The 24,805-nt window shown below is 45.1% G+C and overlaps 10 protein-coding genes across 10 annotated transcripts; 5 read left to right on the forward strand and 5 right to left on the reverse strand.

Moving 5' to 3' along the window:
* Nucleotides 1–702: 702 nt before the first annotated feature.
* TGAM01_v208094 (acetyltransferase) lies at nucleotides 703–1,284 on the forward strand (the record flags this gene model as incomplete). The annotated part of the gene is made up of 1 exon (XM_018809252.1): nucleotides 703–1,284. One exon carries the CDS (start codon nucleotides 703–705, stop codon nucleotides 1,282–1,284), a length of 582 nt encoding a protein of 193 aa, XP_018657520.1.
* Nucleotides 1,285–1,575: 291 nt separating this feature from the next.
* On the reverse strand, nucleotides 1,576–3,677 carry TGAM01_v208095 (hypothetical protein; the record flags this gene model as incomplete). Its single annotated transcript, XM_018809253.1, has 3 exons — nucleotides 1,576–2,206; nucleotides 2,265–2,688; nucleotides 2,747–3,677. The coding sequence occupies 3 exons, from the start codon at nucleotides 3,675–3,677 to the stop codon at nucleotides 1,576–1,578; spliced, it is 1,986 nt and encodes a 661-aa protein (XP_018657521.1).
* Nucleotides 3,678–4,897: 1,220 nt separating this feature from the next.
* Nucleotides 4,898–7,551, forward strand: TGAM01_v208096 (fungal cellulose binding domain-containing protein; the record flags this gene model as incomplete). Its single annotated transcript, XM_018809254.2, has 3 exons — nucleotides 4,898–5,220; nucleotides 5,271–6,057; nucleotides 6,115–7,551. The coding sequence occupies 3 exons, from the start codon at nucleotides 4,898–4,900 to the stop codon at nucleotides 7,549–7,551; spliced, it is 2,547 nt and encodes an 848-aa protein (XP_018657522.2).
* An 855-nt stretch (nucleotides 7,552–8,406) lies between these two features.
* TGAM01_v208097 (hypothetical protein) lies at nucleotides 8,407–9,384 on the reverse strand (the record flags this gene model as incomplete). The annotated part of the gene is made up of 4 exons (XM_018809255.1): nucleotides 8,407–8,547; nucleotides 8,601–8,825; nucleotides 8,887–9,143; nucleotides 9,216–9,384. The coding sequence occupies 4 exons, from the start codon at nucleotides 9,382–9,384 to the stop codon at nucleotides 8,407–8,409; spliced, it is 792 nt and encodes a 263-aa protein (XP_018657523.1).
* Nucleotides 9,385–10,560: 1,176 nt separating this feature from the next.
* Nucleotides 10,561–11,776, reverse strand: TGAM01_v208098 (menadione-induced gene-6; the record flags this gene model as incomplete). The annotated part of the gene is made up of 4 exons (XM_018809256.1): nucleotides 10,561–10,605; nucleotides 10,656–11,099; nucleotides 11,159–11,551; nucleotides 11,603–11,776. The coding sequence occupies 4 exons, from the start codon at nucleotides 11,774–11,776 to the stop codon at nucleotides 10,561–10,563; spliced, it is 1,056 nt and encodes a 351-aa protein (XP_018657524.1).
* Nucleotides 11,777–13,308: 1,532 nt separating this feature from the next.
* TGAM01_v208099 (hypothetical protein) lies at nucleotides 13,309–14,262 on the forward strand (the record flags this gene model as incomplete). Its single annotated transcript, XM_018809257.1, has 4 exons — nucleotides 13,309–13,559; nucleotides 13,608–13,783; nucleotides 13,925–14,174; nucleotides 14,223–14,262. The coding sequence occupies 4 exons, from the start codon at nucleotides 13,309–13,311 to the stop codon at nucleotides 14,260–14,262; spliced, it is 717 nt and encodes a 238-aa protein (XP_018657525.1).
* Nucleotides 14,263–14,612: 350 nt separating this feature from the next.
* Nucleotides 14,613–15,531, reverse strand: TGAM01_v208100 (hypothetical protein; the record flags this gene model as incomplete). The annotated part of the gene is made up of 4 exons (XM_018809258.1): nucleotides 14,613–14,688; nucleotides 14,742–14,884; nucleotides 14,943–15,404; nucleotides 15,460–15,531. The coding sequence occupies 4 exons, from the start codon at nucleotides 15,529–15,531 to the stop codon at nucleotides 14,613–14,615; spliced, it is 753 nt and encodes a 250-aa protein (XP_018657526.1).
* A 2,237-nt stretch (nucleotides 15,532–17,768) lies between these two features.
* Nucleotides 17,769–18,479, reverse strand: TGAM01_v208101 (hypothetical protein; the record flags this gene model as incomplete). The annotated part of the gene is made up of 1 exon (XM_018809259.1): nucleotides 17,769–18,479. The coding sequence occupies one exon, from the start codon at nucleotides 18,477–18,479 to the stop codon at nucleotides 17,769–17,771; it is 711 nt and encodes a 236-aa protein (XP_018657527.1).
* Nucleotides 18,480–19,603: 1,124 nt separating this feature from the next.
* On the forward strand, nucleotides 19,604–20,518 carry TGAM01_v208102 (hypothetical protein; the record flags this gene model as incomplete). The annotated part of the gene is made up of 1 exon (XM_018809260.1): nucleotides 19,604–20,518. The coding sequence occupies one exon, from the start codon at nucleotides 19,604–19,606 to the stop codon at nucleotides 20,516–20,518; it is 915 nt and encodes a 304-aa protein (XP_018657528.1).
* Nucleotides 20,519–21,635: 1,117 nt separating this feature from the next.
* Nucleotides 21,636–24,691, forward strand: TGAM01_v208103 (beta-mannosidase; the record flags this gene model as incomplete). The annotated part of the gene is made up of 4 exons (XM_018809261.1): nucleotides 21,636–21,838; nucleotides 21,901–22,347; nucleotides 22,401–22,909; nucleotides 22,977–24,691. 4 exons carry the CDS (start codon nucleotides 21,636–21,638, stop codon nucleotides 24,689–24,691), a joined length of 2,874 nt encoding a protein of 957 aa, XP_018657529.1.
* Between the last annotated feature and the right edge of the window lie 114 nt (nucleotides 24,692–24,805).

Raw genomic sequence — 24,805 nt, forward strand, 5'->3', positions numbered from 1 at the left:
GTTGTTAAATCATGCATGTACGCAAAATCTGTACGATGCTTAAGATCTCGCTAGTTCAATTGTGGTAGAAGGCATCCTTTGAGGCGCATTTACAAACAAAGTACTACCAATATCTGTTCGACAATGCAATGTCTTCATAATAGTCTCATGGATAGGGACCTAAACTTAAATCTGGAGACGTGAAATCTTGTCCATGGGAGGATTTACAATACTCTGAAATCTGTTCGACCACGATGATAATTTCGGGAAGTGTGAAAATGCAAATTGTGAGATAGCCCAAGCGGTGGGTCGTTTAGTCGCCACCACAAAAAAGAATAAATAAGGATTAGTAAGAGCTTTGCTCATTGTAATAACATGTTTCTGTCTAAATGGTCCTAGAGATTTGAATTGACTCACCATCCCGGAGGGCAGGATTTTGTGTTATGTCTCCTGGTTATGTATCAAAGTCTAGAGGCAAGTCGGGGTCGGGATCGGAGTCGGAGTCGGAATGGATACCCACTGGCTACTTATTAAAGTAGCTCTTATCCACTTGTGTAATGGCAACCAGAAGCCTAGACAGCAAAGTCGAATTTCGTTCAAGGAGAGCTGGACGCAAAATGGTATATAAACTTGCATTTCCCAACACATAGAGAGACTGTGTCAACTGTTTGTACAATAAAATAAAACGAAGTCGTCACTTGTCCTTATCCTTAGCCAATAACGATGGCGCAAGTCTCGGAAACCATCCTTACACTGAAAAAGAGCGTCATTCGACGTTATCGTGCATCAGATGCCGACGCAATTGTTCGCGGCGCAAATACACATCTCGTCTCCCAATACATGTCAGATGCGTTTCCAAGCCCATACACACTTGAAAGCGCTGAAAGGTGGATCAAAATCGCCAGCGAAGAAGGAGCCCTTGAGTTTGCAATTTGCACTCTTGACAGTAACACAGTTATTGGCAGTTGCGGGTTTCAACATCTGAAGGGCGTGGAATCAAGAACAAAAATTCTTGGATACTGGTTATCGCCAGATTATTGGGGTCAAGGCATCATGACGGAAGCCATCGCCGGATTAAGTCAATGGGTATTCGAGCAGGTTCCTACACTACTAAGACTGCACGCCAGCGTTATCGAAGAAAATGGAGGAAGCTTGAAAGTCTTGAAGCGAGCGGGTTATCAGTATGAGGGTACCAAACATATGGCAGTTTACAAAGATGGGAAGATAAGCAATATTGCGATGTTTGGGTTCACCAGGGATCATTACGCCAAGATGGCTGGGAAGGAAAACGGAACTGATAACTAACAGGATAAACAAGACGTCCCACTACGTCATAGAGGATATCTCAAAGGTGTTTTGCTACGGCTAGAATCATTAGAAGAGATATTCGCTACTTATAGTATAATGTAGCATAAAGGCTCAGAATAAGAGCTTAATGGTCATAAAGGCAATCGCTCAATAGTTGATCATTCAGATTGTTTATTATTTACAACTATAAACAAGTAGTCTAGCATTTAGATGATATGGGGCACAAAGAATGCTGTTGGTTGAGAGAATCTCGCTGAACAATAGCCAAAATATATATCCTTTAAAACCTTATTCTAGCCAATTGAACGTATCGATCTCGTTCAAATCATGGGGATGGATTATGTGAGAAGTCGATCGCCGGGATGTCGTGTCTTGAACTATGCCAGCAGCTGTACGAGGTGAAATGTTGAGGACTTGGTCTAAAATTCGCATGATCAGACTGCTCGCCTTGGAACATCGATCTGTACAAGGCACCCGGAGCATTAGCCATTCGGTAAAAGCGTTGAGTAAGCTAAGTTGTTGAATAATAGCCGAGGTAGGAGTTGAAGATATAGATGGGCCGTCATCGTGCGCTAGAAGAAGGGTTTTACATAAAGTGACAGCAGCTGGAACCGCGTAGCCTGTGATGAACCATTCGTAGTCTCCCTCCATACCCACAAGGCAATCATTCCGCGTCCAGAAAGCAACTGTGACTGATATGATATCCAAGCAAATATTAGTTAGATTCTGAGTAGCCTCGGGTTGCATATGGTGCGATAATCTTTCAATAAGGTAGAGATTTTGAAGATGCTCTAGTCGAATGAAGAGTTTGGTGTACAAAACACGAGGAACCGGCGATTTGGACTTTTCGTCGCCATCGGATAATTGAAGCCAGCTAGGAAGTTGACTGTAAGTGTAGACTTGCTTCAGCTTTAATTTGCTGCGTTTGGAGAGACGTTAGTCTTAAGATGTCTAGATCAAGGCGCAAGCGTACTTACATCAAATCAGGCAGAATTTTTCTTTTATTATTTAGGGCAATAATCAGAATTTCTTCTTTCAGGTGCGCAATCAAGCTTCTTGCCCGAAGAGTGGTTGTGGAATAGATTTCACCACCAGTATTCCAGCCATAGTTATCAACTTCTAGCGAAGGAGGGTTTGCAGTTTGAGCAGGCTTCTTGTGCAACAGAATAGTATCGCAGATATCCAGTGGCAAAGCCGTAGAGCAGTATTGTGAGGTGAGAAGAGGAATTTTACCCGAGAATATCGCACCAGATTTATCAAGAACATAGATTGCGGTGAAAAGACGGCGTTCAGACTGCTTTTTCGAATGACGGTCCTGTAGTGAAGAATCAGGCATAGCATGGAGTCGCAAAGAGCATGCTAAAGACACCGTGTCTGAATGAAGCTTCCAAAAATTGGCATCTAAAACGATCTCATTAGCACTGTTGGCTCTATTAAGGCGACAATAAGGAGTTCTCACTATCAGGTCCATCCACAATAGACGAAACGATGCTTGTCCGGTACAAAAGGTAAAGAAGAAATAGATTGCTGGCTTTGGCCAAATGACAGAATCTGATGCAGCTTTTCATGATGTCGAAAAATTTGGCCACTAGGACTCTGGGTCGATATTGACTGATATGCACTCTGTTATGAACAGAGAATATAGCCCAGCTGCTGAAGAGTAGCCCGATTATCTCCCATCTTATCCTTGTGCCGGAGAAGGATGTGTACCAGTCTTCCGATAGATAATCCTGGTCATTGGATAGTGCTTCTGCGGTATTTGAGAATATTGTGAGGGCCAATTCCTTTAAATGCTCTCTTTGCTGATCCTGCCGGAATGCAGAAGGATAAGTACGCCTTAGTTCGGTCAAAATCTGCGTTGTAGAGAACGGAAGCCACCCGTTAAACATATTGATGACGTGAGCTTTACCAAGGATTTGTTCGGCCTCAAGACTCGGCAAGCAAGACAGGGCATCCAAAGCGGTTTGTAAGTCGTCGATGTCTACACCTAGTAAAGAGCTTCTCTCATCGGCTAGTGAGCTGGGGTTTGGCGGCACGCTTTCGTAGTGACTGAGAACATTGCTCTCATTCAGCGGATTTAGGGTTGGCCCATTAGACGTCAGTTCGACAGCTTCAAATATACTGCTTGGTGGTAAAGAATCTAGCGTGGGGTCATTTGGCGGACACATGGAATGAGCATTGCTGGAATTATCGGAGCTCTGTGGATGCTGGGGGCTCGCTGCAAGATATCTGCAGGGCCTCTTCACCCGACTTCGCTGGCAGCGTAGACATGCTGGAAGAGAGCGATCACATGCATACTTTCGTTTCTGGCAAGGCTCACAAGCAGCTAGACGGCCATTTTTAGTTCGTGGAAAAGGGGCGTTGAGTGTTGATTCATGCGGTTGATCCATTATGTGATGGAAGATTGAGTTTCGCGACGGCTCTCAGAAGATGGGCGACATCAGTTTTGTTTTACTGGACAAATACGTGTATGCAGTGGCACGTGATAGCGCTACTTTCAAATATAGCACGTAAAAAAAGAATAGATAACGATGTGAAGACAAGGAAACGAGACGAGGCAACAAGTTCACAATTGAAGTTACCCCAATGACTAGTTATTAACAAAGGGGAAAGAGTTTTAAATAATTACACTTAGTTGAGAGGGCCAAGTAGAGATTCATGATACATACCAAAAGCCTTCATCCGGCCTTCTTTGGCGGGGCTTGATTCGCCACGGCAGTGGCCTGCTGGAACATTGAACGTAGAAAGTTATAAGAAGAAACACAGAACAGCCAAGGAACTCAGCACAAGTTGAAGAGATATGGAGAGCAGGGCTATTAAAACAACAGAAAACTACATTCAAAACACAGCTCACACAGGAGAGTTCACTTCGAGGCGCAGCTCAAAGAGGGGCACGAACGATGGCGGGAAGTCAGCGTAGCCTGACGAACCACTAGGCGCGGAAAGAAGAGCGCAAATGCAAGGGAATTATATGGTGCGAGCAAGGAATCAAGGAAGTTTACGGGAAAACGTCAGGAAGATAAAAGGGCTAGAAACACATACAGCGGTCACTATTGCCAAGAGAAAGAAGAGTGCAATCCATCAGGCCACCGGCTGATTTAGATGCGTGGTCCCAGGATTGATAGTCTAAAACAATCGGACAATTGAATAAAAAAGACGTTAGTCCACCTATCAAATAATATAAAAGTTTCATCATGACCCAAAAGAAGCGAAACGCATCTTTATACGTAAATGCAGTCGATTGCAGTTAACAGCCTAATATACCCCTACGATTCTCACATAATTGGTGCGCATACAACCTCACAACAGAGGTCCACAATTCGGATATAACTCAATTATCCTCGATATTAACCTCTAACTTCTTTACATCGCCAGCTTATACATCTGGCGCATTTAAACTCTAGCCTATAAGGATATATAGGATCTCGCTATGTTAAGTATATATTAGGCAATAGCTGTCTACAGTCTTGTCATACATACGGTATTTAGATTGTGCCGAACATTGGCATATAAAAGCCATTACTTTCCACCGATGTAGAAATGACCGTTGCGTCGACTGTAAACTTTGTCCACTGGCCGGTTTTGACTGCGGTCATAGCATTACTTTGCCATGAAGTACGCTTCTGCGTTTGCACTCCTTCTCGGAGCTGCTATTCCTGTACAGGCCGCATTTACGTGGAAGAATGTCAAATTTGGCGGCGGCGGCGGCTTTATCCCTGGAATTGTCTTTCACCCCAAAACGAAAGGCGTGGCCTATGCCCGAGCAGATATCGGCGGTCTCTACCGTCTGAATTCTGATGATTCCTGGACCGCCGTTACGGATGGCATTGCTACTGATGCCGGCTGGCACAATTGGGGCATCGACGCCATGGCTCTTGATCCCCAGAACGACGAAAAGATATATGCTGCAGTCGGCTTATATACTAACAGCTGGTTTGTACACCGACTCAGGTCTAGACTTGATAACTCTGACACATCTATAGGGATCCCAACAATGGTGCTATCATCAGGTCATCAGACCGTGGTGCAACCTGGTCTTTTAGCAACCTAACTTTTAAAGTCGGAGGCAACATGCCCGGGCGTGGTAATGGAGAGCGCCTAGCTGTTGATCCGGCCAACTCCAATATTATCTATTTCGGGGCTCGGTCCGGAAATGGTCTATGGAAATCTACAGATGGCGGTGTCACCTTTTCAAAGGTAGCATCATTTACAGACACGGGTCCCTTTGTACCAGATCCGAGTGATACTACTGGCTATAATAGCGACAAGCAGGGACTGCTATGGGTAACATTTGACTCAACAAGCGGCACTACTGGTGGTGCAACGTCGCGGATATTTGTTGGTACTGCTGATAACATAACTGCTTCGGTATATGTGAGCACAAATGCCGGCTCTACGTGGAGTGCAGTCCCTGGACAGCCAGGCAGATACTTTCCCCACAAAGCCAAGCTCCAGCCAGCAGAGAAAGCACTGTACTTAACTTATTCCGATGGTACGGGACCATATGACGGCACATCTGGGTCAGTATGGAGATACGATATCACAGCTGCGACTTGGAAAGACATAACTCCCGTCAGCGGATCAGATCTCTACTTTGGCTTTGGCGGTCTCGGTCTTGATCTGCAAAAACCAGGGACACTTGTCGTGGCTTCACTTAATTCTTGGTGGCCAGATGCCCAAATATTCCGTTCCACGGATTCAGGCACGACATGGAGCCCCCTGTGGGCATGGGCTAGTTATCCTGACATGACTTACTATTACAGCATCTCGGTAAGTCAAACTGATGATACATCTTATCATTACCATTGACCACTGACGAATGTCAAGACTCCGCTAGCGCCATGGATCAAAAACGATTTCATCGATGTAACCAGCGAAACACCCCCTGGGTCACTTATCAAGCGCCTTGGCTGGATGATCGAGTCACTTGAGATTGATCCCCTGGATAGCAACCACTGGCTCTACGGTACTGGTATGACGATCTTCGGTGGCCATGACTTGACTAAGTGGGATACCATTCACAATGTGACAATACAGTCGCTCGCAGATGGCATCGAAGAAACTGCTGTTCAAGGCCTGGCCTCGGCACCTGGTGGAAGCGAGCTGTTGGCAGCAGTTGGAGACAATAATGGCTATACCTTTACAAGCGCAAATAGCCTTGGTACTTCTCCCCAGAATATCTGGTCGACTCCAACATGGACGACCTCGACCGGTGTTGACTACGCCGGTAACTCTGTCAAGAATGTTGTCCGAGTCGGCAACACCGCTGGCACTCAACAGGTCGCAACTTCATCGGACGGCGGTGTCACATGGAACATTGACTACGGCGCTGATACAAACATGAACGGAGGCACCGTAGCCTATTCCGCCAACGCCGATACAATCTTGTGGTCGACAGGGTCATCAGGCGTGCAGCGATCTCAATACCAGGGCAGTTTCACGTCTGTCTCCAGCTTGCCAGCAACCGCCGTCATCGCCGCAGACAAGAAGACGAACAGTCTCTTCTATGGTGGATACGCCTCGACCTTTTATGTTAGCAATAACACAGGCAGTAGCTTCACAGCTGGGCCGAAGCTGGGTAGCACAACCTCTATCCGGGACATCATCGCCCACCCAACAACTGCAGGCACTCTATATGTTTCCACTGATGCTGGTATCTTCCGTTCCACTGATTCGGGCACGACCTTCACTCAGGTGTCCACCAGTCTTACAAACACTTACCAGATCGCTCTTGGCCTCGGCTCTGGATCAAACTGGAACCTGTATGCCTTTGGCACCGGCTCAGCTGGCAACCGCCTTTATGCCAGCGCAGATAACGGCGCAACTTGGACGGATATCCAAGGTAGCGCCCAAGGCTTCGGCGCCATTGACGGTGCCAAGTTAGCGGGCAGTGCCACTGTCGCTGGGCAAGTTTATGTCGGTACCAATGGTCGTGGTGTTTTTTATGCTCAGGGCACAATTAGCGGCGGCACCGGTGGAAGCTCTTCCTCCACGAGTAGGACCAGCAGCACCACCGCTGCCAGGAGCAGCACCACACTCAAATCTTCAACTGTGTCGACTAGCCGGACGTCAACTGTGATCTCGTCGACTCGTACCAGCTCATCTTCGAGCCCTACGGGATCAGGAGTTGCACAGCATTACGCTCAGTGCGGCGGCGCTGGCTGGACAGGCCCGACGCAGTGTGTATCACCATATACTTGCCAAGTGCAAAATGATTGTAAGACAACATCTCTACCTCCTCTGCCCCCCATGTTATTCTCCTAGATGAGATTACTAATTTGAGATGCGTAGTTTACTCCCAATGCGTTTAAGCAGAATGAGTTGACATCCTTCTTGTGATACTAGAGACAATTGAACTTGGTGTATTCAGCGTGAATAGTGCAAATATGAATGCCAACAACGAAAATTTGACGTGTGAGTAGGGTAACCGCAATGGTACATATTTTCCCGACAGTGTATGCAATTCCCATTCGTCCTAGTAAACGTCCAAAACGCCTCCATGTGATTCGTTTTCGCGGCTGTGAGGTATCCCAGCAACTTTCCGTTCTGGCAGGTACTCGCTTAGTTGTAAGAGCTACTTATATAGAAGCAACATCGCTCATAACCGTCATTCATTGCTGGGAGAAGGATCAGGTCTGGTGTAACAGATAAGCGAGCAAGTATCTTCTCAAATTCCTACGTGGGCATCAGGAATAGCCAACAATATGTAAGCATGCGTAGCTTATCAAGATATTTCTGTTACTATTTTTGGACACTGGTAGCTAGACGTTTATTGTATGTTTTGTATTAAAATGGATCAGGGTTTCCTGAAGAGCGTACTTTATCATAGCCGCGCACGCCTCTTAGCTTTTGCTCCATTAACCATGAATTGTATATGGCAACGGGAGTGCCATAAGCGTAGCCTTAAACTGATTTTGCAAAGTTTGTGCGATGTTGAATAATCTTGTAGGTGTGATTGGAGACATGTTTTATATGAGGTAGCGTGCAAATTTTGAATGAGCTGACTATGTGTGTGTGTATATGTGCTCTATGTATACTAAGGCTTTGAATATGTACAAAAAGTATATACGTTTGATTTATGTACACTCAAGGTTTACAAATATACCTTGAACATGGAACTTAACATTGGTTGAACTTGCTGTCAGAGTAGAGCCAGCCAGTCATCCGATTGGCAATATCATTGACATATGAGGCTGTGGCGCCCTGGCCATCGTTCAGATTTCCGCTGTTAACTGAGCCCGAGTTATAGCAGCGGGCGGCCTAATTATTACTGGTCAGAATCTGTGTGATATAACTTTGAGTAAATGACTTACTTCATAGATGTTTCCATATTGGTTGATGCACTGAACAAGGCCATCGCCAAGGGAAGTTCCCTGAGTTCCATCGATGACCATTTGAGTAATACTAGACTGCTGAGATGAATCGCTGGCTGAGTTTCCAACAAATGTTGCTCCACCATCAGACTGCATCAAGCCGGGGTTATCTGGCTGAGAAGGATCTGGGTTGGTGCTCGGGCAAACATTGACACAGCCAATGGACTTTGGGAGTGTTAGCTGATATAAACAGAAATTCGTAGGACATGGATGAAAAGAAAAGTACCTCTTGCAAAATTGTTGCCAGAATGAATCTATGATCGACCAAAGAAGCCTGGGCAACTTGCTGGATGGCATTCCAGATTAATCCAGTCTGCTCTCCACTGTTGCCAGGTCCAAAAGCACCGGCGCCATTTGAGCAAGATCCAATTCCCAAGTTGGCACACGACTGCGCCATGGCAGTCTTGGAGTTGTTCCACATCGCATCAAACTCGATCCATTGGGAGACCGGAGGGAAGCTTTGCCAGCCGCCATGATAGCACTCTGTGACCACTTAGCATTCTTGCATTCGAGAGACCAGACATGTTAAAGTATGAAACGGTAGGGGAAAATTACTGTAAGTGTCTGATCCGCCGTTTCCAGTGCCGTCGAAGATATTGGCATTGTTGTTGTTTCCTGCTCCACTGCTGAAAGCTGCCGAGCTGGTAACTTTCTGGCCCGAAGGATTGGAAACAGCTAGCGCCAAGCTAGCGAAACCCAAGGGTACGGCGATTGTGAAATGCATTTTGATGCCTTTGCTTTGACCTGAGACAACTATAAAATGATGATGTGATGTGGGATTGATACTTTAAGTTTGAACGTGGAAATGATCAGCCTTTATATAATTGAGACGCAATGAACATTTCACGATAATGAACGATGAGTGGACCGACCTAAATCAACCAAGGAAAGAGTAAACACGCGATAAATCTGTAACTGTCTTTCTAATACTTTACATACGATACTGCTCAGCGATGGCCGAAATAGGAAACTTGGCTGCAAGATACCTCTTGATAATTGGTCCATCGTGGGATGCATCTATTGGTGGATAATAACAATTTGCCGTGTTTCCCGTATCTGGGGGAGTTGCAACTAATACTAGTACGAGGGAGCCCTAAAGTAGAAGGAGGTTGAAGCATTTCGGCACCTCGGTCCGTTTACGGCGGACTCGTTTTGGTTACGTTTAAGAGTTTTAATATAAATAGTCTGTATATACTTTATCCTCCTGCCGGAGAGGGAAACATTTCGTGTGAAAATGCGTGTGGAACTGGACTATTACTAACAAGGCGCTTGCGGATATCTAGAAGTAGGCAGTCAGCGAAAGGTGAGAAAGAGAGTTACTAAGCCTAAATGTAAACATATTGTTCCATCAATGCGACAGTAAGGGTTCTAGCAAGGCACAGAGGCTATAATATGGCAAGTTTGAGACTAACCGCTGCGAGAGAAGCATATTATAGTAGAGATGACATATTTTGCTCAAATTTGATTTGCGCCGGGAATTTATACAGCAATAATATCGAACGACCAACTTGCAGCAAGTTATGGTTTCATTGTCTGGTCCCTATTTCACCGGCGACGGTGATTTGCAATTGGCATGCATTAACTCTTTGCTTCAATATTAATAATCACCAGTTTACGGGTTTGTACTAAGGTGCGGAGGAGCTGAATCTCGTCTTACACTCTACAATTGACATCAATTGTACTTTAAAAATGGAACGATTATAACCAAAACTTCTTTTAAGTGTAGATAAAATAAACATTATAAGACCTTTCTTGTCGAAATCTACAGCGCTAAACCAGTGGAATCTCATCAGTCAATGGAGATCCGAGACGCATCGGTGCAAACATAACCAATAATGTTGGACCCCGTCGAATGTAATCGATTTGCGACTTTGCTCTTCCTTCATGATTCGGTAGCTTGCTAAATGATTTTAACCACAACTTTGCCAACATGCTTTCTGGCTTCCTAAGAGATGCATTAGTACGTGTATTGCATAAGAGACAGAGTATACTAACCAGATATTCGAGACCGTCCCTTAGTTCATCCAGCTTGAATACCCTCTTATCCAAGACAGGCTGGATTCCATTGGCTTCTATTGCAGCCATCATCTCCTCCATCTGATCTTTAGAGCCGATATGAATACCACGGAAAGTGCAAATATTCACTAGGGCATCTATGATATTTGCTTTTCCAGCTTCCGTGCCGGTTAAAAGTCCAATCACAGTAATAATCCCCTCATGTCTAACTGCCTGTACGCTCTGGGATAAAGTGTCAGTGCCGCCGACATCAATGACATGATCAAAGCCTTCGCCATTGGGTGTAAACTTTCTGGCTGTTTGTCCCCAGTGTTCATCTTCATTATAATTGATGATATGATCGGCACCAAGGCTCTTTAGCAAATCGTATTTCGCGGGGGAGGATGTTGTAGCAACGACTCGAGCACCTCCTGCTTTCGCAAACTAACGTCCTTGTTAGATATCTCTTTGGTCGAATGGTGTTATGAGCAGAGTAAACGAACCTGAATGGCGAAGAGGCTTACGCCACCAGTGCCTTGAGTTAAGACCCATTCGCCCGGCTTCACGGCCTTCAACCCATAAAGTGCATTCCATGCGGTTACACCGCAGTCGGAAAGGGTTGCACCTTCGAGATAGGACAGATTAGATGCCAGGCGCACAAGCCAAGACTCTTCAAACACCCCGTATTGCTGAAATGTGCCATCATAAGAGCCGCCTATACTGCCATTGTGTAATGCAGCCACGGTCATCTGGCCGGATTGATGTCCTGGGTTAAAAATGGCTGTGACTCGATCTCCTTTTGTCCACTTTGTAACTTTCGATCCAACTTCAACAACTTCGCCGGCTCCATCAGATCCGCCTACCACAGGCAAATTCAGATGGAAAGGATAAGCGCCCTATGGATGTGATTAGTAAGAGATGGATATTTGTAAATTGCGGATTGAAACTGCCTTTGGCTTTGGGATAAGATGATCACGATAGTTCAACGAGGCAGCGTGTAGTTTAACCAAAACTCCGTGTTCTCCCACTGTGGGGACTGGTCCATCGGTAAAGTTATACTCATCAAGGTCTCTCCCCTGCCCCATGATAACCCATTTTTTCTGTGTTGTAGGAAGAGCCATTGTGGTTTTGTTGGACAGAAATAGGTAAAAATTGTTGAAAAGGATATAATGAAGATAGCCAATTAATGCAAAAATTGTACTTGTTGTTTTACTTTCTTCTCGACAGCTCAAGTGGTCGAACGTCCACGCTTTTATAGTCACCTATATGGCTACATACCTACAAGTAATGTATATGTAATCATCAAAACGTTTTCCTATGACCCAATTTTACGACATGATGCATATCTTGCAGTATGCTTGATAAGAAGCACAGTGCGACGTAAGGCTAGCTACATCTCGATATCAAATCGACTGTAAAATCCAAGGGGATGTTTTTACTAAACATTATTTGCTAAGCATCCCTAATCAAGTTTGGACGGGGCGCACACGTTGCAATAGACACTCGCATGGATCGACTTATTGCACGATGTAGCTCCTTTTTACCTAATTGTTGTTCCTAGAATTGCGTATGTCAGATCAATTACTGTACATTCTTAAATCCCACGGTTACAGGTGATGCATCATACTATATCATTGGCTGGCCTCAAATTAAGTCGAAATATATATATGCATATCTATGCTCACAACTCTCTTGTATTTGCGAACTGGCAGGAGGTGTATCAGTGTCGAGGTTTTGTTCCACAGGAGATATTGCCCTAAACAGGAAATATTTTCAGCAGCGATTTTGCTGATTAAAGCTAGCCTGGGGCGGTACAGAAGAACACAACACCAAGAATCTCACTTTACAGGGTAGTGGTTGCGTAATTGTAACGATTAGGTGTCATTAACAAGAAATCCATTACAAAGACATTCCAAATCACATGGTGCTCAACGCCCTAGATCAACACAAATTGCGTCGCACTACCTGATACACAGTTTATCTACTGTGCGCTGCAAGACCGGCTGCGCTGCAAGACCGGCTGCGCTGCAAGACCGGCTGCGCTGCCGATCGGAAGGATCGGAATGAAGATCGAGTTTAGCATACCCATGAATGGAGTATACCTAGGAACGCTGCACTTCGCGCAGGAGAGTGAGAGCGAGACGCAAGCGCTTGAGAACGTGGAACGCAATATTGACGGCAACCTGGAAGCGCATTTGAACTATATCTGAAAATCTGTGATTACTTCCTAGAAGTGTACTTTACTATCGTTTAGGCTGACAAAAGAATTACTATATTCGGCAGTTGTAGCTAATAAAATAGCATTGCATTAAGCTTTTGACTACTTGAAACATATAAAAATCTAAGCAACAGCAAAGTAAACATTTTTGCTTGCCGACGAACAATAAACATTGTAAGAATTAGATCAGCGCTAATAAACATTGAAGAAACAGCCCAAAGACAATGCGTCTTTGAGTTACAGCCACTGAACCTAGATACAAATGTCAGAACGTAGAGCTGCTAACGCTGTGATTCCATACAATCTATTGCTTATATAGATAACAGATGTTGTTTTTATGCCATCTATAAAGCCAACAGCCCGCTTGTCGATCCATTACACGTCTTCTTAGTCAAAACGTAACAGCATTAAGACACATTTACATATCTTTTCGAAATGTCGGGCCAAGGCTATCTAGACAACACTGCCTTACACACGCAAGCAAAATGGCGATCAGCCCTCCTCACATACCCGGGGAATCTGAAAGAAGCTTTACGAGAAGCGCAAAAAGATGCCAAGAAAACTATGTATGGCATTGCTCAAGGTATCCCTAGCTCTTTTTTAACCAAGGTTTACGCTTCTGTGAGGCCAGACTTTGTCTGGATTGATGTTGAGCATGGAATGTTCGATCGGATCGTCCTTCATGAGTATGAGCATTCCTATCTATGATAAGAAGTGAAGGCTAACTTGAACAGTGCTATCCATGCCGCTCAACATCATTCAGAAGGCAAAACAATGGCCTTGGTTAGGGTTCCCAAGGAAGACGAGTGGGCTTTAACTACCGCACTTGACGCTGGTGCAGCTGGAATTATCATCCCCCACAGTGAAAGCAAGGAGGAGGTTGAGGAGTTTATGAAGAAAGTTTATTACCGTAAGTGTCTTAACAATGAACATGGGATAATTGAGAGCCACATAAGCTTACCTCATCTGAATTGACAAGCTCCTCTTGGCAATCGTTCGTTTAGTCCGTGGGTTTTTACTCCTGGCATCTCAGATGCTTCACTATATCCAGATGATGCGTTCAACATAAAGAATTCAAACAATCATGTCGCTGTGATCCCCCAAATAGAGAGCGTCAAAGGAATTGCAAATGTCGAACAGATTGCCTCAATACCTGGTGTCTCAGCACTTATGTTTGGGCCTGGAGATTTCATGGCAGATGCAGGACTGCCACTTTCTCTGGGCAAACCTCATCCCACCCTCGTTTCTGCTATGGAGAGCATGTCAATGGCAAGCAAAAAATACAACAAGCCACTCTGGGGGTAAGTAAATTTCTGGAAACAGAAGAACACATAAATATGCTAACTCAGCCTAGTGCCGCCACGAGCCTCGAAATGGTTCCACAAATGATTGAGTCAGGTTATCGTGCGATTATGTTTCTAGATGTATGGTCGATTGCTAATATGGTGAAATCTACAATTGAGAAAGCAAAGGGGTCGGTTGCAACTTAGACAACTCTATAATGAATGCGGATGTCATTTTCACGTAATAAAAGCTGATGTCCCTTTAATTCGCATATATGGATCAAAACATCTTTGCATTTGTGGTACTAAGCCACATGCGCTTTGAAGCCTTTAAGACTCGACATATAAAAAGAGTCCATCAATGCACATCGCTTTTCAGGTTCACCTGAAAGAAGAAGCAGTCAAGTAGGCAAAACGTGAAATTACTCTATTCTATCGCTGCATATTATACATTAATTACCACGGCAGCGCATCGCCGTTCCAGCTGTAAAAGTTCTTCTTTCCAGGGGTAAAGGTTTGGATAACTTTGACCCTAAAACAAAAGTTAACCAAAATTTACTCCTTGGTGGAGATGGCAACACTTACATTCCAGCGACGCTTTCTGGGACTTCAATGTCGTAAAAAGGGTTCATATCGGTCTTCACCAGTCCAGGATGAAGTAAAAGAACAGGCAGACCCTGCCTGGCCAGAACGGTGTCAAGCTCTTTTCCTAGACGGTTCAAGGCAGTCTGGTGTATGTTGTGAGTGAAAGGTCTCGCACAAGGGATATCGAAATAAAGTTTTTACCTTTGAGATGTTGTACATCGCTGTCGCGTCAAATCCCTTTGCGATTCCCTCTTCGTGAGCCGCAGCAACCTCATCGGCCAGCTGCATGGAAGCAAACGAAGAAGAAAGGAGAACCAAAGATTTTCTCTCGTACTTGGATTTCAATAAGAGGGGCGCAAATGCAATAGCGGTGTGATAGGCGCCAAAAACGTTCGTGGTCATGTTATCGATCAATGACTGAGCACCCACGTCAAGTATGTTTCCAAATCCATTCAAAACGCCGGAGTTGTAGATGACAACGTCCAGAGACTCGACCTGCTGTCCGATCTTGGTAGCAGCCTGGTTGATGGAGTTTGAGTCATCGGCATCGAGAGCCAGAATTTGGAGCCTTCCTTTGTTTGAGTCGGAAAGAGCCTGAAGGTCAGTCGCCTTTTCGGGGTTTCTGGCAGTAGCAAAGACAGTGGCTTCAGGGTAATCAGACAGCTACAAGTCGCATTAGACTATAATTGTTGTGTCGGATTCAATGATATGGACATACCGCCTGCTTTACTAAGCCCAAACCAATGCCACGTGAGCCACCAATAACAACAATAGACTTTGCTTGAGACATCTTGGCTAGGTTGATTGGAAATGAGTTGAAAGATTCAGGTTTGTTCTTTGTTTTCGTTCTGAGTTTACTTTAGAGTGTGAGTTGATGCAATGAAGTATCTGTGTTTGTATTTTCAGCGATGATTCAACGCTTTATTTATGAACCACCCTGTATTCTTGTGATTTCTATAGATGACTATTACAAATTGCAGTATCAACTCAATTGGCAATTGATCTAGTAGAACACGAAAGCAATAATTTATAATTCGATGAACAATATTTCGGCTAGCAGCCGCTTAGTCTTCTGAAATAGGAAAAATATAGGCCTATTCCCTAGCTCTTTTCCCACTTAGCTTTTACCTCAATCGCCCAGCAGCTCGCCCAAGCAACCGTCTGTGATTAGAAACTTTTTACTCAGCGGCATTCACGAAGTGGGGTTGCGTGGACAATTGCCAAAGACGGAAAATCATGACAAGGCATGATATGCCATAAGAGGAAATTCTTATTTTGCTATAAGAAGGTAGCGGCGTTCGTATCGTCCTAGCACCTGACGTCATGGCTGCGACGAGAACGAATTTTTGCGCTGTCTAGAGTAGTGAAAGCCGATAACGAGTGCTTTGGTAAAGCTATAATTTTATAAACATTTTGATTTAAGATGCAAAGCAAAGGATTTCATATGTATGCATGCTATATCGTATTCAATACAATTTACACCATTGGTGTTCTATTTCTTTTGTCTTTACGCAGTACCTACAGGTGAAGTACCACTAGCTGTCTCATTCACAGAGAACATGTTCCAAGTATATCGTGTGGCTCGTCCAAGATCAGTAGTGTTCCACTATTAGTATAAATTGATTGTTGTTTATCTACTCTGGTCTCTGAGAGAGCAAACACAGAAGAGTAATGTCTCACATTCCAGAGCACGAAATGTCAGGCCAGCGAAGACAAAGCATTTCCTGGTGAGTTGCCAATCGGGGGTTTTAAAACACCGAATTACAGCTAACCTCATACCATGGATATCTCAATCAGGTAAGATAATAGTCGCATATGGAATCAAATCCCTAATGTCGTAAAGCTCCCGGGCTTTATGCCCTATTGCTACCAGAATTCAGAGACTCGGATTGACAAAGTTCAGCTGTAAGATGTAGGCTTAGGACAGCGCGCATCATAAAAGCCACATACATCAGCAGCAATGCTTACAAACTGCTGATCCAATTAACGACTAAGGATAATACGAATAACGAGCATATGGCTACATGTATCATAATGCCGTTGGAACAGGAACGGAGACCAGGCTGATATGATAACTCAGCCCCTTAACATGCGCTAGCGGTGAAATGCGGCTTTTCCCGCCTAGTGATTACTATTCAGGCTCAGCTTATAGCCTAGCTGCTTAGAGATTAGTTGTCGGCGCGAACATTCGTAGAGAACTATTGGAGCACGACATTATTATTTCGGGAACAAAAAGGCTTATTTGGCTTATCGACCGAGTTGATGTTCCCTTTAGGCAAATGCTTTAACAAACGTTGGAAAGATACTATTTCCACTCTTTTTCTCGTGGCTCCACAGCATGATTGAATGCGAAAATCTTCGCACCTAGTATTGGATGATTAAGTCTAAGACATGCTGGATGACATAGAATAGATGTTTGAATAGACCACGTGGCAAGAATGAAGTGACTATATCTCTTACCGAAGTGAGTATTGGCACTTATGGTACCTAGTTACACTAACAGTAGACGTTACTCGCGGCATATGAACTCTCATATCGCTGCTACCCTAAATTACATACCTATATATAGCTATGTAAAACTGTTCGCCATGAAGCGATGTATAAAACCTTGAATCTTGGCGTTTATATCCCACTGTATATGTAAAAACCAGGTTTTCACCCAGCTCGATCACACCCCTCTAGCAACGTAGACTTTTCTCTCGAAGAATTGGCATGGGGGGTAATTCAAGCTTTCCAACCTTTCCAACCTGTGAATCACGTAGCAAGTAGCGTGAGGCGGCTAGCAGTTATAACCAAGTGTCCTGTGCTTCCTACCAATCGTTAGTGCTCCTAGAGGAATCTTATTTATCGATTGATGACTCTCACTTCACAATGAAGCAAGATGGAAAGTGAGTGGTATGTGTAGTAATAGTGCGATACAAGGTACAAAACATCTAGATCAACGAATAATACTGGGGATCAATGTGTTATGTCAAGTTGAATATGAATTGGATTGGTCTAATTATACTACTTATATTTAAAAGCGCGTTACTGCTTGTCCGCCGCCGCCGCCGCCTCCATTCGCTTGACAGTGTCTTCTGTAGTCCAAATCGCGTTGGCAATGTAACGGAAATTCACCATCGCAGCTTGATAACCGTCGCCCTCATCATTTTGACCAGCGGCAATGGCATCACGTACAATCGCAACCTCGAAACCGGCCTCGACAATGTCGCGCACATGATTCTCTAGACACAGATTCCCCACGGGGCCTGCCATAATCACCTTCTCAACGCGTCGCATACGTAGCTGCCTAATTAGATCATTTGAAAGACACGACAAGCCTTTATGAGGAGACGTGTTTCCTGTCTTTCCATCCATAAGGTATTTCTTCAGTCGCTCAGGGTAGTCGGCACCTGAGCCATGAAAGCCTTCCAAATCGACGGGGTCTTTCCGACCAACAAAGCCTTTGGGAAGCTTTACGAGGTAGTCTGTAATTGTATTGTTTGGAGCATTCCACTGATGATCAGATGGATAATAGTAATGAGGCGAGTGGAGGACATAATAATCGTTCTCTTTCGCGCACTTCAAAAGATCCTCGATATGATCAAAGACGTTAAGCTCTTTCAACTTGTCCGCGATCATATGATAATAGCTTCCAGTTTCGAGGAAAAATTCATTTTGAATGTCTGTAAGAACAAGGGCCGTGCGCTTTTTCTCCAGCTGCATTTCTGGATTGTGGTGCGTAAAAGTGAAAGACATCTTTGCAACGTGGAGCGGATACTTTGCAACAAGGTCGAGTGTCAGTAATGGAGTTGTATAAGATTTGATTGAGATTGAAGACTAGTGCAAATATGTGATTTCAAGAAATATATGTTGAGATACTGTTGTATATGCTGAGAATCTGTATATCGAAAAAGTTGATTGCATGCAAGAGTTGCCATGAGATGGGAGACAGAGCGACATATATATAGATATGTACGTAGTTATAGATAATTATTGAGATAGGTTTATGCATCCCTCAACATCACACATTCGCAAGCTAAGTCTACAGAGTACAAACCACGAGCATGTAGGTAGTACGTAGTAATCGGCAAATAGTCTGCATCTAGACGTACTATTTAGGAGGGTGGAACTTTAGCCATTAATCAGCCATTATATTCGCCATGCTAGACCAGAAAGGGAGATTCGTTGGTCATCAAATTGGCTCTTCTGTGCACGCCACTCTGCTACTGGGCGTCGGACATAGTTTAGTATCAATCTCCGAAAAATAGTGAAACTTCTATTGGAGCGAATTTCTAGACTGTCCTTTTCGTGCCGGCCTTGAATAGCTATCGTTGATCATGCCATTGCCACTCACTTGGAATCAAGAGGTCTGCGATTATATAATTCGTTTGACAAATACAGACAACAATGCTTCTATCCTCAACCATTTTTAATACAATCTTGAAATCTTCAGCGTAGCGCTCCGGAAAGGTAGCAATGAAATTCATAGTAATGTTGATTGATCTCGGTACTTGGAGACAGTTCAAATGAATGACTTAGCATTTTTTTAACTTTAAGCGTGTATTATACCACTGTGAATAATTAGCGTTATCACTATTGACGAGCCGGTTCTTCGCATACTCCGCTACATGCGTACACAGAACACTGTTTAGACCTAGAGTATACGGAAGATGTGAATGGAATTATTCATCATCAATTAGTCACCGGCTTGCGTGATAGTATTTCTTAATGTTCATATATGATGTCATGCTTGATGGAGGACTGGTGAATAGGTATATAAATAGGCTGGTTATTGGACTTTGAAAAGACCAAACATCAACAGGATAACTGCAAATTTCAACATTCACATCACAATTTCTAAATCCAAATCTTGAAATATAATGGAGCGTGCGATTACGGGTCGAAAAATTGCCATTGTCGGGGCCAGTGGCCATCTTGGCAAGCCGACTCTCAAGGCACTACTATCCAAAGGTGTTCATACCATCACCGCAATTCAGCGCAACGAGTCAACAAGCAACTTTCCATCGGAAGTACTTGTGAAGAGAGGATCATTTGAGGATGAGTCTTTCCTTGTGGACGCTCTCCGGGGTCAAGATGCGGTCGTCGTAATTGTCCCGATTCCTAATATGGATCTTGGAGACCTATTTGTACGCGCAGCTGCCAAGGCGGGAGTTCCATATATCCTGCCAACAGAGTTTGGTGTTGATGCTCCAGAAGTTGAGAATGAGCATTCTATGATGGCACCAAAAGTAGCGAGACGCAGACTCGTTGAAGAGCTGGGAGTGAGCAGCTGGATTGCAGTGATAGTCAACTTTTGGCTGGATGTGAACATTCAGATCGGTCTCTGGGGCATCGACGTTAAAGACCGAAAGGTGGAATTGTTTAAGAACGCTGAGGCTAAAGTTTCGACGACGACTGTCTCTCGGTCTGGAGAGGTCATTGCTGCACTTCTCAGCCTGCCAGAGACAGAGTTGGCTCAGTACAAAAACAAATCTTACTATTATTCATCTTTTGAGCTCTCGCAGCGAGATATCTTTGAAGCTGTTAAGCGGGCCACGGGAACACAGGACGCAGACTGGGATATTAGAGAGAGGGATGCTGCACAGGTGATTGCAGAAGCTGAGCCGAAGATACGACAAGGTGATGGCTACGCAGAGTGGTATAGACTATTCGCCAAGTTTTTCCAAGGCTTCAAAGGTGGCAACTACGAAGACAAGGCTATCGATCTGGAGAAATATGGTCTGCCGAAGGAGAACCTTGATGTGGTCGTCAAGCAAGCAATTGCTGAGTTGTAATTAAATTGTTGGCTTTTGATAGAGCGTGGATCTGTTTAGACTTTCATTTTTTCTGAATTCAACACTCTTGTACTATCATAGCCTTAAAAATGTGCTTTTGCGATATGATGCGAAAATTCTTGAACATGAGAAGAGCTGTTACCAATAATACACTAGATCTTCTATGTAATCCTCGCCACTTTTCGCAAGGCGCAAGTAAATTGGTAGGACAATGATTGTATGTGTAGTTGTAGCTTAGGATGCTGAACACCTTAGAAACAGGCATGGATAATAGACTAACAAGCCCGTGCTCCAAGAAGAATGGCCTTACATCATGCTATTCCAATTGTCAATTACCTAATAATCACTCAGTAGTCGGCCATGTCAACTCCAACCGAACACGATACCGTCACCTCTAAGCACACCACAAGCTGTGTTCTGGATGGCGCTTCTTGGCCTCCTCGGCTAAGGCTAACCCGGGTCCGATTGTCGCACCCCGCAGTATCAATGCAAGCCTAAAAGTTCACTGCAACACCCCGCATTTCAACGCTACGGCCAAGCCAACCAGCTGCGTCACCAGGTTCTCTGCAGTGCTGTTGGTGAGTTTCCTTGAAGCTTGGTCTTTTGATGCGTGGCTTCGAGCAGTCTAAAGAAGGGCTTGCGATATCATGAGCGTTGAGCTGAGTGCATATAGTAGCGTTTTACTTTTAGCTACTGCAGTTGTTTTGTGCTCTAAAGTTCATGCTGCTCTTCTTCCCAGGTTACTAACAACTGTCATGCATACACGTACCACCTTCTGATACGACCTCAAATGGGCCTGTTTCTTGCCGATCATCCAGAGTATGGTTGCCTAACTGCCAATTGGAAAAGCAGTAGGGACACGGTCACTGGGATAAATGCTTGGTCACAAGGCCTAATGCCAAGTTGTGATGGCAATTTAAGTTTAGAGGAGGATACTTGATGTCATCTGCCACCATGCAGTATCGCGTTTAGAGCTCGCCAACATCGCTTGCAGTTGGTATAAGAGCTTGTCTTCTATCGTTGTTTTGTAAAAACACTACATCTGTTCATCTTTGAAGTGCCGCCTACCCCTCAGAGATAAGCCGAAGGCTATCGATACGGGTCGTTAAGGTACATCATGGGGCTGTCTTCATACACACGGGCCGTTGGCACAACTGGCGTGCTGTTGGCTCAGGTTGCAAAAGCATCATACAATGTTTTAGATCTCTCAACGCAGCAGTGGACTCTTACAAGCCCAAATTTCCCCAATATCTCCGTTCCTGGGAAGGTCCCATCACACGCCCACGTCGACCTCTACGCGGCGAACATTATTAGTGATCCGTATGTCATGCCAGAGGCCTGAACGCCAGAGTATAGTATAACTGACATGACAATCATCACAGTTTGATCGGATTAAACGATTTCAATCTCCGCTGGGTTGGCTTCAACAACTGGACATATACCAGTGACATCAATGGACTGTACGATCAGCATACTGCGACCAATGTGCTGCACGTACAGGATCTGACCAACCGCAGGCAAAACCCCAAGAACCTGACCAGCTACCTCGTCTTCAACGGGCTTGATACCTACGCTGCCATCGACTTCTGCGGAAACCAGATTGCCAACGCTGACAACCAATTTCGTCAGTGGGTTTTCAATATCTCCGAAGCTCTGGCATCCTGCCAAGACCAGCAACCTCAGCTTGTTGTCAGATTTGGCGCTGCACCCAATATCTCGGCAACCATTGCAGCGGAACCCGGGCAGGAGACATGGCCAAACGGCATTGATGAGGTTTATGAGATTCCCAACAGACAGTTTATTCGGAAGGAGCAGTCTGATTTTGGATGGTGTGTTGACTCTTACCCATGCCGAGTTCTTATATAGCTGACGCCATCTGTAGGGACTGGGGCCCAGCCTTTTCTCCTGCGGGCATTTGGCAGCCTGCATACCTCGTCCAGCTTGATGGACCGGAATCTGTATACGTTAAGAATTCGGCGTTCGATTTATACCGACATGGCCAATTGAACAATTTGCCACCAGATCAGACGGCAGACTGGGTTTTTAATGCGAGCGTGGATGTTGTCGGAAACATCCCTCCTGAAGCATACCTGAGATACTCAATTGTGGACTTGGACACTCAAAAACAGGTGAGCAGTGGGAATCTTAGTAACATTGAGAATGGAGGCGACGTCATCACCGGCATTGCGACTCTCGACGCTTCTGAGTACGAGCTCTGGTGGCCCAATGGCCTCGGTGCGCAGAAGCTCTATAACGTGAGCGTCGAGATCATCTCAAGCCAAAAGAACATTGCCGCTGTCACCAAGCGAATGGGCTTTAGGACTATAGTACTCAACATGGAGCCTATTAGCGACTTACAGCTTTCCCAAGGAATCATTAATGGTAGCAATTGTATGTCACCATCTGCTCTTGTTCCCATGCGCATCATATGTGCCAGCTCAACTAATTTGGAGCGCAGTCCACTTCGAAATCAACGGGCACACCTTTTATGCCAAAGGCAGCAACTTTGTTCCTCCAGACCCTTTCTGGCCGCGTGTCACACCTGAGCACATACAGGAGATCCTCTCTGATGTTGTCGACGCTAATCAGAACATGCTGCGCGTCTGGTCCAGTGGTGCTTACTCACCTGACTTCATGTACGATCTGGCCGATGAGATGGGAATTCTGCTCTGGTGCGAGTTCGAATTCAGTGTTTCTTTGTATCCAGTCGCGCCAGCCTTTCTTGAAAATGTCCGCCAGGAGGCTGTCTATCAAGTGCGCCGCGCCAACCACCATCCGTCTTTGGCACTCTGGGCCGGTGGAAACGAAATGGAGAAGGATGAGCTACCTGCTGTGAAGTCTCAAGCTCCGGATCAGTATGAACGCTACCTGGGCGAGTATCTAGAGCTATTTCTCAACACATTGCTACCTGCCGTCTATGGCAACTCTCGGAGCATCAGCTATATGCCCTGCAGCACCAACAACGGCTACTTGGAACTCAACTTTAGTTTGCCGATTCCCTTTGTTGATCGCCTCTACAATACCACGCCTGGTTACTTGTACGGAGACAGCGATTTTTACGATTATAACGCAGCCGATGCGTGGGACATTAATCATTATGTTGCTGGTCGATTCGCCAATGAGTTTGGTTTCCATTCCATGCCCAGCATCGAGACTTGGCGTGAGGCCATTCCCGACGACCAGCTCACCTTTAATTCAACCATGACCGTCTTGCGAAACCACCACTACCCACCCGGCAGCCTTACTACCACGAATACGGCTGACCCTCTCAGAGGAATGGGCGAGATGACACTGGGCGTTCAGCTGTGGTATCCAAAGCCCATGAAAACCGACCCCGTCGCCAATTTTTCTGCTTGGTGCCATACCACCCAAGTTTTCCAGGCTGATTTTTATCACACCAAGATTCAATATTATCGTGCCGGTACGGGTATGCCTCATCGGCAGCTAGGTTCATTGTATTGGCAGCTTAACGATATCTGGCAAGCGCCGACATGGTCAAGCAGGGAGTACGACGGTCGATGGAAGGTCAACTTTTATGCGACAAAAGACATATTCCAACCTGTTATCATTGCCCCAGTATTCAATGTCACTACAGGCATACTGGATATATATGCGATTTCCGATTTATGGAGTGATGTCTCGGGTGAGGCCAGTTGGGAATGGATCGGCTATGATGGCAAACCAGTTGGGTCAGCCAACTTATCTGTCGAAGCGCAAAAATTCACAGTCGGGCCAGTCAACTCAACAATTTTGGCAAGCATGAATATACCTCAACTGACAGGCAACGGCAGTCTGCCAGCTGCCAATGCCGTCCTGATCGCCAACATTACCGCTACCGGGACACCACCTAATGCTCAGGGCACTAAGACTTATACCCACTCCAATTATTACACAGCTACACCTCTCAGTAAAGCTAAGCTGGTTGATCCAGAGTTATCAATCCGTCAAGAGGAGAATGGCTTCACTGTCACTGCTGAGAAGGGCGTCAGTGCATTCACATGGATCGCACTGGACCCGAGCGATTCGAGCGCCATCGTCACGTTTGAAGATAATGGTTTCTGGCTTCGACAGGGCCAAAGCAAAACGGTTGGATACAGTGTTCGTGGATCAAGCCCTGGCTGGGAGGGCCGTGTTACAGTGAGCAGCATCTGGAACAATACCCTACCTTCGTGATAGAATATGTTCTGCCGGCGCTATTGTTATGTACCTATTAGGTCCTTATGAAATACCTCTCCTGAAGCCAAATATTATCTTGTTACGGATGCAAATGCTGGCTTTTCGAGTATT

The sequence above is a fragment of the Trichoderma gamsii genome (assembly GCF_001481775.2).
Source record: "Trichoderma gamsii strain T6085 chromosome Unknown Scaffold_32.2, whole genome shotgun sequence".
In the NCBI taxonomy this organism is placed as follows: domain Eukaryota; kingdom Fungi; phylum Ascomycota; class Sordariomycetes; order Hypocreales; family Hypocreaceae; genus Trichoderma; species Trichoderma gamsii.